The following is a 16,095-nucleotide window of genomic DNA, read 5'->3' on the forward strand; positions in this document are numbered from 1 at the left end:
ATGCCCCTCCAAAGAATCACCAGCTGAGGTTCCCCCTTCTTGTCTTTGACAGACACTGGCTCATCCCCATCTCTCATGCAAACAGTCTACAATAGACAACAAGAACTGAGTAGTGTAAAAAAATTTAATGAAACAAACCTTTCAGGTCAAAAAACCTTCATCAATGCAAACAGTCTACCCCATATTGGCCTTCAACAGGGTCATGATAATGGAGGCACGCATCTGAACCAGACGGTCCATGTTCTCTTCATCAGACATAATGAAGACATCTGGCATGGACTGGACATCAGAAGCCTGATTCAACTTCTATTTTAAAGAAGGCTGGACATCCAGGCGGGGAGATTCCAAGGACATAGTTCCTTGGGAAAGAAGGTCAGGGTAGACACACAACGAGGAAAGACAGCTGCACAGGGTCTTAGGGCCAAAGGCCTGACAAAAAGAACACTGCTTATGACTGTATTCAGCATCTAAGCAAAAAAAAAAAAAAAAGGCACCATTATGTCTCTCTTTATGGAGAATCTGCCTCCAGCAATCACATTTACTTTTTCTTGATGATATGTACCTACAATAAAACAGAAGTAAAAAAAAGGAAAACTTCTCCAGTGGGGTACTTATCTGCCCAAAGGCTCTGCAGTTTGCACCTAGGAGTATGAACTACAGACCAGTAATGAAACACTGCGTTCAGACCGGTGAGAAAGCTGTTCTGAAGGCTTTGTGCTCTTATGTCACTTATGTACCTCATGCTTTCAGATGTTTGACGTACAGCACATGGAAGGGCCCAGGCTTTGATATGCTGGTCAGATGTACAGCTACCCTTGGCAAGACATCTGAAAAGTAAGGAATACTGCAACAAGGATTAAGGAGGGACATCACCACGTGTTACTACTGCTCAAGTAATGTATGTATGTTAATATTTCTTAACTTCAATGTACCAATACAAACAATGAAGATGGTTTTGGAAAAATGGTGCTTACAGTTTACCTTAACATAACCAAGAAGGGAAAGTGCGTCCATCAGGAAGTTACTCCATGGGTCATCAAAAGCCATGTCAGAAATGAAGTTCAGAACCTTGGAGTTCACTTCTTGTAGCCTGAACAAGGAGAGATTACACAGAAATTTAGCCACTTTAGTGTTACAAGTATGTTTTTTTTTTTTATTTACAATAACCATAATACTTGCACCTGAACAAAACAAGATACTGTCATAAAAAGGAGATAAGAATTTTTCAGAACAAGTGTCATCACTATGCATGCAAACCCACCCACTGTCCTTTTAAAAATGGATACAGCACAGAGTCAGAAATGTACCTGTCACTTACATGAAGCCATCAGATGAAGTACTCAGCATGACCAGTGCCTGTCATGTTTCCCTCTCCACAAAGTTTTCTGCCATCATTACAGGCAAATTCACTTCACAGGGCTTTAAATACACTTAAAGAGTATTTCCTACATACCAAAGTGATATCATTTCATAAACCAACAATCATTTCATAAACCAGCAACATGTGTGTTTGTGACTGTGTGTGTATGTAGACTTGCACACACTGACCACAGGAAAGTAAGGGTTGTGTTAGGGAATTAACACAATTGTAGATGTTAAAAAAAATCCAAAGCATACACTGTCAGCAGCAGGAATCACTTCCAGTCAGCCAACTCTTCAGTACAAGCTGTTTTTAATTCTTCCACATAAACACACAGATTGAGCACTTTCATCTCCTGAAACTAGGGATTTCATCAGAATCTGATTGTAGATGTTCAAATACAGCCAGTGCTCACTGTTGTAGTACTGACTCCTAGAATTCCTGCCTGCTGAAGCTTGACAATCATAGTAATTTCCAGCGATCCTAAATGAATGCCTTCCCACTCAGATGTCAGCAGTAAAAAGGACATCAGCTAGTGACACCTTCTAATCTTCCCTGTTCTGGCTACAGAAATCCTGAAAGGGTGCCAGAGTACAACTCACCCTGGAGGAACCAATCTCAGGGGACAAAAATCTTAACCACAGGATCCCAAAACTGCCCCCCCCCCCCCAGGCTGCTGCTAAACTCTGAGGAGTAAGGGTCTCTACACATGAAGACTTGCAGCTCAATTCTTCTAATAGAGCTTAGTGCCACCAGCAATTCAGTTTTCTAAGAGAGAAATTTGAGAGACATGAAAGAAGTTAGCTCAAAAGGGGACAAGGTGAGCTTTTCTAAAACAATTTAGGTCCCACAGTGGAGTTATTTCTGTTTTGGTGTTGGTTTTAGATTCAATTCTTCTTTTAGGAAGTAATTAACTGATAACTAAGAGTACAATGGTGGTTTCAATGGCAGATATACTGAGCAGCCCAATGCATGTATCTCCAAAAAGGCATATTACAGGCCTGCTCTGTAGCAGTCTGACAGAAATGTGACAACTAGTTACGATCAGAAAATGGGGCCTGGTCTCTGCTAAGGCACCAAAAGGAAAACCTCTTTCACATAATAAGGCACAATTTCCTTGAATTAGGTTTTCTGGACTCCCTCAAGATACATAGCACATACCCAGAAGCCATGTTCCTGAAGGGGATGAGTGTTAAATCACTCACACTGGGATCCTTAGTGTTCTAAAATTGGGATATATTACAGATCCCTTATGTTGAGTTAATAGGTCCATACACTGGAGCAACAGGACCAGCTTTCTCTTTACCAGACCCAGCAGAAGGGAGACTAATGTTTCCTAAGCCAGAATTAAAACTACAAAGGACATTTCTTGCCTGTCTTCCATCATGTTCTGCAACATCCATGAGATCAAGGTTATTGGAGGTAAAGTGCAAAGAAACAGACCTGCCCAGTTTATGCAGAAAGCAACTGTTGCCCAGGTCCTAACTGCCAATACCCTAGTACAGTAACTGCTCACTTCGTAAGTTTCTAGAAGAGCAAAAAGGTCCAGGTCTAGCACACCCTAACTTGTGAGCTATATCCAAAAACAGTACCAGTTTAGCACCCCCTCTTGAGGATCCACTTCTCTTCTGTTCAGCTGGTCTGCTTATATATTATCCTGGAATGGGATGCAAGCTGCCATGAAAGTGAAAAGCATGACTTTAAAGATTTCAAAAGAGTTGAAAGGACTAGAAGCAATTCAGGTAGGGGTAAATGTGAAATTCCTCGATCCAGTAAATTGCAATTACTGAAGCCAGAAACTTCGCAAAGACCCCTAGGTGCAAAAGAAAAGCCAAACAGGAAGTAGGGTGAAATGGAAGTGGAAACTCCAGCTTTGAATTTGATGAATGGTCTGTCTACTCTGGCTATGGGGATATGGAAATAGGTACTTTCTAAATCCATGGTAGAAAGACAACGCAGAAGGCTCTGAAGGTTAGCATTATGGAACCTTAAGAAACTTATTTAATTTTGTAAGTCTACAATGGGCCTCAACTCTCTTTTCTTGGAACCACAAAAAGTCAGGAATAAAATCATGTGCTAGAGGTATATTAAGGAGTTCTGCTTTTACATGCTCATGCAGGGGTTGTGCCATCAGCCAGGCATGCCTCCTCTTACCATACACCCTGTGAAACTGCCCTGTATGATGCAGCCACTGCAATATAGCAGCATTTCATGCAGCATCTGACAACCTGGGAACTCCTGTTGAACAGGTCAAGCATCTTCTTCTTTAGGATTCTCAACCACTAGCCTCTCTGCCTTTTGTCTCAACTGTTGGAGGGACTTTACAAATTTCAATATGTGACGCTATCAGTTAACAGCCATAATGGCCAGAGTAACTGAAGTGCGAGACTTCTTTCCAAAGTAATCAATTTTGCTTTCTGTCACTGGTAAAACAGCTTCTGTTTAAAGCTGCAGTAGACACCTTGAAGAATTCCATGCCTATCACTGCTGGATCAACCAATGGGCTCTTAAACAGGTGTTTGTGGGAGTAGCTGACCATACAGAAATGGTCTGGCTTCCCAGGAGCAGGCATTTGGGAATCTGGTTCCAAAGAGGCACTACTGAGTACATCATCCAGGACTGCCATGACTGAAGGAATGGCCAGAGGCTTGAGTTCAGAAAGGCCCAGAAAACTCCTGTATCTAATCTGCACCTAACAGAATTATTTGGTCTCCTACTTTAACCTCTCTTCATTCCATGATGGGTACCCCTAAATGAGAAATCCTCTGGGGGTGTGACAGAGAATAAGATGTCCTTAGTGTCTGACTTAATCTAGAGAGGTGAGACACCCTTTCCGCATAAGCCAGTTTATTCACCTTTGAGTATGAAGTGTTTGAACTCCTCTGAGGATACAGTTCCCTTTTTTAGGCAGAAGACACCCCCTTGCACTGAAAGTTTATTAAAGGCTAGTTGTCTAGGCTTCAAAAAATCAATGAAGCCCACTGCCAATCTAAGGAGTTCTTTGGGGAAAGAGATGAAAAGGGAGGGCCCATTCAGTACAAGTTGAGACAAGGTATCTTGCATCTGTTTTTATCTAGATATCCTAAGTCAGTATTTGGAACTATGGTTTCCCTTACAGGCCTCAGTTTGTGGGCAGACACCAGATACCTCAAAAAGCTATCCTAAACAGTGTGGGAATGGCACTCTCCCTTTTGCCAATAATGACATGGGTGTCAGAATTTGAGGTACATGGAGAGGCCTCAAAACAGAGAAATGGAATGTCTGTTTGCAAAGATATGATCTATGTTGGTAAAAGAGTTGCGTCTGCCAAAGGGGTTGTGCTAGAGCCTTTGTCAGTAACTAATACAGGATATGGGAGTTATAAAGGTATCTTGTTGACACCAGTATCTTTGAGACCATAGGCACTATCCAACTCTCACATTGCGCTGTCAGCCTCCCGACTTTTCTTCTCATTTGGACAGTTTTCAGAATACTTTTTCTTATGTGGCAAGTTAGAGGAAGAACCCGGGGAGGACAAGAACTGGGACCAGACAATCACTCACGTTAGAGAAAAGTACTCCTATAGGGATTCTACCTAACGTGTTAAGGTCTTTGGATTAAAATTAAAGGATGCACACAGAGGACAACTGAGCACCTCATGCTGGACCCAGGTAAAAAAAAAAAAAAAAAAAAAAAAAAAAATTGCAATTTGTGGTACTCTTTATGGTGCATTTCTTTCCTATGCATAATACAGGTATTAGCTTTCTTTACAACAGATGTTTATCAAAACTTCTTCTTTCGGCATTTCCCAGTTAGGGGTTGCCACAGTGGATTGCCTGTCCGCTCATGATTGGCAGTAGAGTTTTATGGTGTCGAGTTGCCAGCCCGGCGTCCAACCTTCCACAGAAGGCACACACACGCACACATTCATGCCTAGGGCCAATTTAGTGTGTCCAATCCACCTACAGCATGTCTTTGGGATGTGGGAAGAAACCGGAGCACGTAGAGGAAACCCACGTGACCACAGGGAGGACATGCAGACTCTGCACAGAAGGCACCCCAGCCAAGGATCGAACCGGAGAACCTCTTGCTGTGAGGTGGCAACGCTAACCGCGGCACCACCACAGCTGCCTCTATGTTGATCAAAACTATCAAAAATTATTCTATGGTAATATGCAAAAAAGACATTTTTTTCCTCCAATGGGGAGCTTAACTGGAACTGTGGAAGCAGATCAAACTGACAGACTAATGACACAACCAAAGCTTTGACTGTTTGTCAACTATGGTAGAAAAAAATCTAAAGATGGTGTTGGCTGAGATCCCTTTATACCACTAACATCCTGACATCTGAGTGAAAGGGAATCTGCCAGCCATCTGGCTTCTGCTGTTGGAAATCTAAAGAGTCAGTATTGCAACAGTAGATATTATGATGATCATCAGTACTTCTATGAAAGAGGACACTATTGTCACAATTTAGGTTTACTTATTCTTTAAGCAATAACATAATCCAACAACAACAAGCAAATACAATAAAGAATCAACACTCACATGCTGCAGTCTGAAGGTCTCATGAAATTTAAAAAAGAAAGTCATAATGAATAAGCCCTTGTTTTGCTCTGCTTTGTTACAGAAGAGTCTAATACTTAAAATAATATCAAGAACTGCCTCAAATGTGTACCATTAATTCCAGAATTTCTCTATTTGCTCTGCACCAACTAGCTCCTCAAGCGAGCTTTCCCATGCATCTACAACTTTCTTTGTGAATAAATCTTAATTCTTGTTATTTTTAAGCAGTCTCCTGTTGTTACAACAATGCTGGAACAAGGACAATGTTCAAGTTTGTACCAATCTGGATCTTAGCCAAACAGAATGATAATAGCTGGAAAACTAAACTGCAAATACACCTTCTCCACCTCCAAGGAGCAGATTTCCTGTCTTCTGCTGCTGTTCTGTGACCCTGAGAGTGAGAAGGGTACTACTCAATGGTAGCGCAATAGGTACAAAATGCACATATGGCCAACCCATTCCTATCTACAGCACCCCCGCCCAAAACATTTAAATAACCCATGGTGTTATTAACAGGGAAACAGAAACTCTGGAGAAACACAGAAGCAATCTGTCCACCTTAAGAACTGATGGAAACAAAAGATGGCAAAAGAAAATACAAAGTAAATCTAAAATTAATTCACTTATGAACTAAAGCCAGCTTCCACAACACCCACAACTGTAAATACTGCTGTACAGGCCTTTAGATCTATACTTACCCAATGACATACATATCCACTCCTTGCGTCTCCGATTTCCAACCCAGAAGGTCAGAGAGGTCATCAGGGGGTGCAGCGACACCAACATTCCACGTCACTAACTTCAATCTGTTATGCGAGGAAGAAGAAAAATAAAAAGTAAATTCTCAATTTGCTTTGCAACTGGAAACCTCTCTCAAAAGCTCCTGTCCTATCTGCCATTTTAAGTTATCCAAGTATATACAATGCAGTTTTTTAAATGGAAGGGAGTAGGGATGGAAGTCACCCATGTCACTTCATGAAACACCTTCAGGAAACCTCTGGAAATTTGTAGCACTGAAAAAGCACAGATCATATTTTTTAAACATACTCCTACTTTTCTCCCTGGCTCTTTTTTGGTTCCAGTTTGATTATCCTGCATTGTTAGGCCTGTGCTTGTCTCTCCACTCCCGGAAGGAAAGGTGACAAACTGCTTTTGCTCCCTAGACAGAAAGTAAACAAGTATCTTCTGATTCACAGGCATCCTCCACTCCAAACAGCCCAGTGCATGTTTGCAAAAGTATATCTGGGATATTAACTGGTGTCTGGACCAAACAGAAAGCAGCTAAACTATTTACAGGATTGCTGAAAGGTAACAATGGTTACAGACAAACAGCCTTCTTCAAATACAAATAAATTCGCACAACAATAAATGTTCAGACTACATGTACCATTCAGAAAATTCTAAACAAATTACAGCATTCCACTCAAACTGCTGTTTAAAATTTTTGTTAAAAAAATAAAATCTTGGTATAGGAATTTATATGGCTGTAGTGGTTTGCTTACACAAGTAAAATGATTTCCAAGCTCTGTTGAAATGCCACAGACTAACAGATTTAAAAAAAAACACAAACTCGAGTGATACAGTTTCCTGAAAATGTAATGCGCTATTCTATACAAATATCAAACTACAGTTTGCAATTATGGGAACAAACGTTTACCTACACCCAAAAGACCTTACAAAATACTTAAAAAAAAAAAAAAAAAATCACAATACTTTAATTGCCCTGTAGATTCTTTCTTTCTTTGTCCACAGATAGCAAACACTTTTTCCAGTGTTTCTGACACCTCCTCACTGAATTCTTCATCAGAACTAATGTCCTCCATGCAAGCCATCAACTGTGCTACTTGCTGCTGAAGACGGACACGGCTGCTAGACCGAGACCTCATGTCCCCAAGGCTACCTGATCGGTTGTACAGGTATTGCGCACTCTCATATCCAGGCAAGACATGAAAAACTGTTATGTCACCTGAATCAAAAGGTGTGAGGCTCTCACTAGCAGTTTCTGTAACTGACATCTTTATTTCTGGTAAGCCGTCCACAACGAAAAAACAAAACTGCTAAAATAAACACTTTCTGAAAGGAGCTTAAAAACTACAGCAAATATGGATAGCTTGTGCAGATAACATCTACAAGGGTTGATACGAATATTCAATCTTTTCCACAAGCCATCTACAGTCAGATTAACGTCTATCTTGTTTGCTGCACTTGACGTTTCTCGCAACTATCACAGTCTGCCAAGAAAAAGTTCAAATGTTTCTGTCCATGAAAAACAGCCCTATTCTGATACACAGGCTAGTGCCTTACACAAATATAAATGTTTTCTACAAAACTGTTAAAACTTTAAAGCTATTACAAGGACATGTGACAGGAATTGGTAAATGTGCAATGTGGAAAAGCCATGAAAATGTAAAACTGGTGCACTTGATGAGTGGATATAATGCTAGTTTTCAGATGGAGAGGTATGGTACACAATTTCCACAGTTAAGATGTTCTTGGCTGGCTAGGCAACGTCATCTGTTAAGTCCTACAATTAACACTATTGTGTACATTTCATCAATAACATTCCTGAGACTGTATTAATATGAAGCTTGTTTCTAATTCCTGAAAAAATGCACATTTTTGTGATGCAACACACATTAACAATGTAAAGCAATGACATCTAGACTGGCAAACAATTGATTTTATGGTATAATGTTTAAAGAAAGCCTACATAATTTTACTTGCATTTTATTTGAGGGCTGAGTGCTTCCCCATGCATAACCACTGTTATAATTTATTACAAGGATTCCTGAACAAATATTTATATTCAGTTTTTACATAAATTTTCCTGTGACTGTCCCCATGACACCACTACACTGAAATTCTTTTTTTCACAAAGCACCATATGTGACAATGGAATAAATAAATGATACAAAGAATAGCATTACAAAATAATAAAATAAAAGAACACAAGATAAAATGATAAACTGGCATCAATACTCATGTAATCCTGTCATATGCAATATCAAAAAGGTAAGTCATTAATTGAATTGTGAAAACCAGCTGGCATTAGATGCTCCCATCCAATGCATTTCTAAATTTTCCTATACAACACAAAAATGTCAGCAGAAGGCTATGTTACGCCTACCCAGTATATCTGACTGCTCCAGCCAGCACTCTATAACGATGTGTATTCACCCCCTGTTCCCCCTTACTCTGTTTATTTCATGCTCCTGAATGTGTCCAGATCTGTTTTTATCACCCATTCCTTTCAGTGAAATATGTCCTCATGTTTAAATTGAGCTTGGTTCTCTACAGTTTCCCAGTTTCATACATGTCTCTGTTTCCTGCTGCCACAGAACAAACTGTATTAATAAAACTTTCCTGTATTGCTTTCATCTTCCTGTCATGTGCAATATCAAAAAGGTAGACCTTTAAGTGAATTGTGAAACCAGCCACAGTTGGACACTCCTGAAGCCAGGGGAGTAGTAGACTCCATGGATCATTTTCAGTCACAAAGGAAGATGGTATCTACAGAAAAAAAGAGGAAATGTGAGAACACTAAAACTGTTATAAGAAATACACAAGAAATTGGTTATGAAGAGACACAAGATCTTTAGGGATTCCCTAACTTGGTAAAAAACTGGAACCCTCACAGTTGTATGTTAGTTCATGGCATTTTAGGAGTCAAGACAATAAAGAAATACAAAAGTTAAAGAACATTAACAACAATTAAATGTGTAAAGAGAGAACAAACAGTACGCAATTATTGCCCGAGTGTGAAGTAACATATAGCATGGAGAAAATGTTGCGAAAGCACTGGATTAGTTCATTTAGGGAGGGTAAATTTTAAATGGTAAAATATGAACAGGGACAGAAAAATAGTCAAGGTGGGATGCAAGGACTTTGGGTAGTTTTTTCAGTCTGCAAGAAAACACTATGACTTAGCCAGCATGACAACGACCATAGACGTAGAATAAAAAAGAGATGACAATGTAGTGCAAATAATGCCACAAAATGAACAGCATGGTGAAGTTTTCTGAAAAGTCTTCTGCACGGTACAGCAAAATAAATGACAGAATGTTAACGGCTACATTTAAGAAGTGGTATCTCATATTTTAGGTTTAGTAGATGAAGTGACAAACAGTTTTATTATCAGCACATGAACATATGCACAAGTGTATACGTATGTGTGTGTGTGTGTGTATATATATATATATATATACACACACATATTTATAAAGGTAGAATAGAAGCATTTGGATTTAGGTAATAGATTTTCTAGTTCAGTTCTCAGCAAGGGTGCATACTGTATGGAGTGTGCATGTCCATCCAAAGGACATGCAGTAGCTGAACTAGCATCCTCCATATTTCCTGTAGATATGTGTGTAATGTTTAAGCGAGTCAGAATGTGTATTCTGCAATAAACCACTGCCTTTTCCTAACAGGTCACAATGCTTTGTGCTCAGTGGCTGCTGGGATAGGCTCCAGTATTCCTGGGACACTTTTAAAGGATAAAGTGAGATATCAGGAAAATGATGCATGGACGATTTACTATCATTCTTTCATTCACTCTTGTCTGGCAAATTTTTTTTTTAACATATATTGTATTATGTGAGGTCACTTTTCTGAAATTGCATTCTCATGCTCATGTAAAGCCTGATACTATTCCCAATGTGGTGCCCCTACGGTCGTTAGTATTGGCATTCATTTTCATTTACTATAATAAAAAAACCATCAGCAACTGGTGATCTTGCCCCATAACAACTTGTCCCCAAGCAGCTACCCCCTTTGTCCCACACTAACTATACTTCTGTGCAATCTACTAAGGTTTGCTGTGGAAGTACTATTGTTTTTTGTTGCTGTTACATGTAACCCCGGATGATCCTGTAATTAAACACTACGATCAGTACTCTACCACAGAATGTATAAAACAAATCAATAAATAAAAACATACCGTAATGCATACATTTATATTGGCCCACACTTTAAATATACAATCCATTAGAACTTCCAATGGGAATGTCGACATGAATGTATGTGTCAAAAAAGAAGGTAGACCACCACCACGAACGATGTAACAGCTTTATTACATAAAATCCAAAAAAGTAAGCGCTTTCGCGTGCTGCCAATGCACGCTTCTTCAGACAAGTTTAAAACAGTATAGTAACCATGTCTTATATATCTGATAGCAGTATAGCTTAACTAATTGATCAATTGAATAATTACTCAATTACATCATTCATTCACTTTAAGAGCATCAAAACTCATTTAAAGCTATGCCGCCTAGGTTATGAAGCTGTAATGCTTGATACTGAAGTGAAGCAGCTATTATATACATTTTATTATAAAAGAATGAATATTTCTTATTAACTTTCTCTTAACTATTACAAAAACCATGTCTAAATAAAACAATAAAACAATATAATACGATATAAAGAAAATAGAGTCAAAATAAAACCCTAATCTTATTGTAAACCTTATCTTACATACCAAATAAAATATTCTGGCACCAATATGAGATGTTTATAAAGAATTTTATGTATAAATAAAGGGGGGACTGAACTGCATGGTATAATTATAATGTTTTTTAAAATATCTTGTATATATAATTAATTTAAAATGAATATTTAACATGTTTTTCTTTCTAAAGTGCATGAGTGCTCATACCAAAATTTGGAGTAAACATTAATTTCTTAAATAAATAAATGAATAAATATCAAATGATCATGTGCACATTAAATCATATGCAAAGATCCTATCTATATATATAAAAAAGCCTAAATATAAAAATAGACAATATATGAATATATCTGGGATGCATCAACAAGATATATATACACAACAGTATCATTATAAATATATATTGTATCTGCATCTAGAACCATACAGATAGGTGTTGACAATTCTATTATATTGTTCTGAGCTTCCTTAAGATCATGTCATACTATATTATAAATGAATGATCATTCTGAATACTCATAATATGAGGTAAAATAAAAATGCAGAGACAAAAATAAATTATTATATACACATAATTCATAAAATTAATCATCCTATTGATCCAAATGTTAAATATAATGAACTAAGCTCTATTTCTCATAAAGAACCTGCATGATGGGTAGATAATTAAGAAATATAGGATGGATGGGGATGGTGACACCCATCATAACCTCAAAATATATGTTCACATATATGTCAATGTGTATAGAGTATGTGTTAAAAATGTATATATACATTGTTGTTAGATAATAGAGACATATATATGTGTTAAGATAAAATAAATATAAGGAATGACAAGTGAGGCTGAATATTAATTAAATGACTATGTAAAACCATCAGCAACTGGTGATCTTGCCCCATAACAACTTGTCCCCAAGCAGCTACCCCCTTTGTCCCACACTAACTATACTTCTGTGCAATCTACTAAGGTTTGCTGTGGAAGTACTATTGTTTTTTGTTGCTGTTACATGTAACCCCGGATGATCCTGTAATTAAACACTACGATCAGTACTCTACCACAGAATGTACAAAACAAATCAATAAATAAAAACATACCGTAATGCATACATTTATATTGGCCCACACTTTAAATATACAATCCATTAGAACTTCCAATGGGAATGTCGACATGAATGTATGTGTCTCAGTGCAGCTCTTTGAAGATTAAAACAAATTTAAAAGTTGCCTTCCTGGAAATCACAGGTGTAGCACAGAAAGGAAGGTAGTTGACAAAAAGTCATTCTTCTAAAGGATTTCAGGCAGACTGTGGACAATAAGGTGTAAAAGGTGATCGCAAAAAGGGGTCGGATCATGATGTACAGTTGCTGTGTCCCACTCAACTGGTTCGAATCATGATCAAAAGTTGCTGTGTCCCACTCAACTGGTTCACCCATTTCGGCAAAGCAATCTATTAACACTCCAAATAAACAAAAGTCTGGCAGAACAAAGACTATTCTATGATCGCTTTAGAGGCTTTCCTTTCAAAAAATTATGCAAGAACTACAGAAAATTAACTCAACCTTAGAATCACACATGCTGAGACTAGAAGGCAGGCTATTGGAAACGAAGATGCCCTTACACTGCATTCTGATAAACTGGAGGGCCTAGTGGTGACATGCCAACAAATGGACTGCAGAGTTACTGGAATTGAGAGTAGGACAAAGGAGTGGGAGGGTCAGACAACTGAACCGGAAGACCATACCAGATCAAAAACCTTTGGATTCCAGAGAAGGCTGAGGGAGGAAAATGTGTGGAATTCATAAAGGAAAAGTTATCAGAGGGTGGTCAGGCATAAAGTCGGAGTTAGCAGACATTAAGTGGGCACACAGAGTATCCCTTCCCTCTATAACTTGAGGCAAGGACCCTCGGTAAATCCTGGCTGCTTGCTGTAATGTAATCTTAAAGACAGAGTTCTCTCTACTTTACCTGGTGTCCAAAAACCAATCACCTGCCAGGACTCAAGGGTGCTTTTTGGTAATGGTTATTCTAGAGAGATATGACACAAGAGGAATGTGTTCCTTGCAGTATGCAGAACCTGCAAAGTTAATCATTTTAAATCTTGCATTATATAGCTACCATTATTAAATTTCAGTTTGAAGGTAGCTGACATTCCTTCTCCTCTCCCTGCAGAGGGACTGGACAAAATTCAGAGAGATAGGTTGAGTTTGGAGATAGTGGAAAGGAAAAGTAAGCAACCTTCTACATCTGTGGGAGCTTCCAAAAAGTACAGTTGTGTACACTTACCATAAATGTAGATGTTAGAGTGTATTCACTGTTGCAGTCATTACATTTGGGTAATCCTGCTGGCAGGTTGCCCTCAGTCGGCCTGAATTCCAAAGTCTTGGGTCCTGTGTCGGGTGCTGTCGCCTCTTCCCTGACGTCAAGTCGTCAGAGGTATAAAACATGCAGCTGACGCCATTTTCTTCAGTTTTTCTTGCCCCAGATGTCAGGTGCCCCCTAAAAGGGTAGCCAAATTTTATATATATATATATATATATATATATATATATATATATATATATAAGTACATGCACCAATATAAACTTTACCTTCATCTACAAGCAAATACACCCCATAGGTTGTATAAATCAGAGAAGGAAAGATAAGTTCCAGAAGGAAAAAGGGGGATGGCGGGTGGGTAACCTGGACTGCAACAGTGAATACACTCGAACATCTACATTTATGGTAAGTGTACACAACTGTACTATGTTCTTTGTGTTTCACTGTTGCAGTCATTACATTTGGGTAGAGTCCAAAAGCTTTGGTTGGGTGACTGCAGCTAAACAGCATTAGGAGCAGCTATGAGGCCCTGCAGAATTGCAGTGGCAAATCCTGCCCTGGATTTAGAGTAAAGTGGCAGATGATAATGCTTTGTAAAGGTGTGCACTGAACTCCAAGTAGCAGCCTCTAAAATGTCTTTGGTTGGTACTCTAAGAAAGGCTGCTGAAGTGGCTGCAGCTCTGGTTGAATGTGGCCTAATGCCCTTGGGCACTGGCTTGCCATGCTGTGAGTAGCAGAAACGAATGCAGTGACCTATCCACTTAGAAATAGTCTGTTTGGAGATAGCCTTTCCTTGTGATCCTGCGGCATATGCCACTAATAATTGCTCTGACTGCCTGAATATTTTTGTTTTGTTCAAATAGAATCTAAGCTGTCTGTGTACATCCAAAGAATACAGAATTCTCTCCCCCTTGTTCTGTGGATTTGGATAAAAAGTTGGCAAATGAATAGTTTGGTTAAGGGCCACAGTGGACACCACCTTAGGCATAAAAGTTGGGTTTGTCCTCAGAGAGACCCTGTCTGGATAAAAAAATGCTAAAAGGTTCTACAGCCATGACAGCCTGTAGCTCTGACACTCATCTTGCAGATGTTATTGCTAGAAGCAGAGCTGTTTTCCAAGATAAAAACTTTATATCCGCAGTAGCAGCTGGCTCAAAAGGAGGTAGGATGAGTTTTTTCAAGACATAATTGAGGTCCCATGCAGGTATTGGTGATGATCTTGGAGGCGTTAAAGTTTTGGCTCCTCTGAGGTACTGCCTTAATAAAGGATGACAAAAGAGTGGTGGCTCTGTATTGTAATGAGCCGAAATGGCAGAGGCATGAATTTTAATTGATGAAAAAGATAGGCCTTTGTCCAGCATCTCAGTTAAGTATTGCAAAATCTGAGGACTATTTGGTACAGCTGTATCAGTTCCTTGAGCTGCATAGGATTTTCTAGTACTAGGCCTTCTGGCTTCCAAAATGACATCCATCACAGCTTTACTGAGAGGTGCGCTTTGTATGGCTACATTATCCGCCATGCTGCCAGGTTTAGAGTCCTGAGTTGGCTGTGCAGAATCTGATTGTTTTGTTGGGACAGTAGAGGAGGTATTTGAGGTAAGGTCCAGGCTGGGCATTGAGACAAGTTCCTTAAAATTGGATACCAGTGCTGGCGGGGCCAGTCTGGGGCAATCAGAATCATTTTTGTTTTTTCCTGTCTGACCTTTAGGAGTACCTTGGGGAGGAGAGGTAGTGGAGGAAAGGCATATACTGATAGGGCGTCCACTTTCCATGCTTGTCTGTGATAAGTCCTTGTGCAGAATCTTTTTAATTGACAGTTGTGAGGAGAGGCAAATAGATCTATGTCCAGACGTCCCAATTTTTTTGTTATCATGCTGAAGACTTGTGGATCCAGGTGCCACTCGTGGGGATCCATGAGGTTTCTGCTTAGTTCGTCTGCCAGAGTATTTTCCTTTCCTGGCAGGAATTGTGCCTGCAGATGAACTTGGTAAGTCAATGCTGTGTCCCATAAAGCCATGGCTAGTCTGCAAAGGGGGTAAGAATGCGTGTCCCCCTGCTTGTTTATGTACCACATGACCGTGGTGTTGTCTGTCTTTATCAGAAGTTGTCCTGGATGAATTAGGTCCTTGAAGGCTGTCAGGGCATTTTGGACAGCTAGCATCTCTTTTTGATTGATATGTAGATGCATTTGGTTTGTGGACCAGGTGCCCTGAATGCCTCTTCCTGCCACATGTGCCCCCCAGACATAATCTGATGCATCCGTTGTTAGGTTCTGCCTGGCTGGGGGTAGTGAGAATGGCTGTCCCTTGTTTTGGTGACAAGCCTTTGCCCACCATCGAAGCTCCTGTTGCAGGCAGGGAATGAGAGTAATCATACTTTCCAGGCTGTGGCAATGCTGTGTCCAGACACTTTTTAGGTACCATTGAAGT

The 16,095-nt window shown here is 39.4% G+C and overlaps 1 protein-coding gene across 4 annotated transcripts in view; it reads right to left on the bottom strand.

The window, feature by feature from the left end:
• INPP5K (inositol polyphosphate-5-phosphatase K) overlaps window positions 1-16,095 on the bottom strand; it is a 1,033,350-nt gene that overhangs the window by 738,861 nt on the left and 278,394 nt on the right. For all 4 annotated transcript variants that reach the window (XM_044054345.1, XM_044054348.1, XM_044054347.1 and 1 more), the window contains exons 3-4: window positions 6,604-6,711; window positions 982-1,090 (exon numbers count right to left, since the gene is read on the bottom strand). In XM_044054345.1, coding sequence (XP_043910280.1) covers window positions 982-1,090; window positions 6,604-6,711 — 217 coding nt within the window. The remainder of the gene's footprint in view (window positions 1-981; window positions 1,091-6,603; window positions 6,712-16,095) is intronic.

This window comes from Protopterus annectens, chromosome 13.part0 (genome assembly GCF_019279795.1).
Source record: "Protopterus annectens isolate FY-2018-M chromosome 13.part0, PAN1.0, whole genome shotgun sequence".
In the NCBI taxonomy this organism is placed as follows: Eukaryota; Metazoa; Chordata; order Ceratodontiformes; family Protopteridae; genus Protopterus; species Protopterus annectens.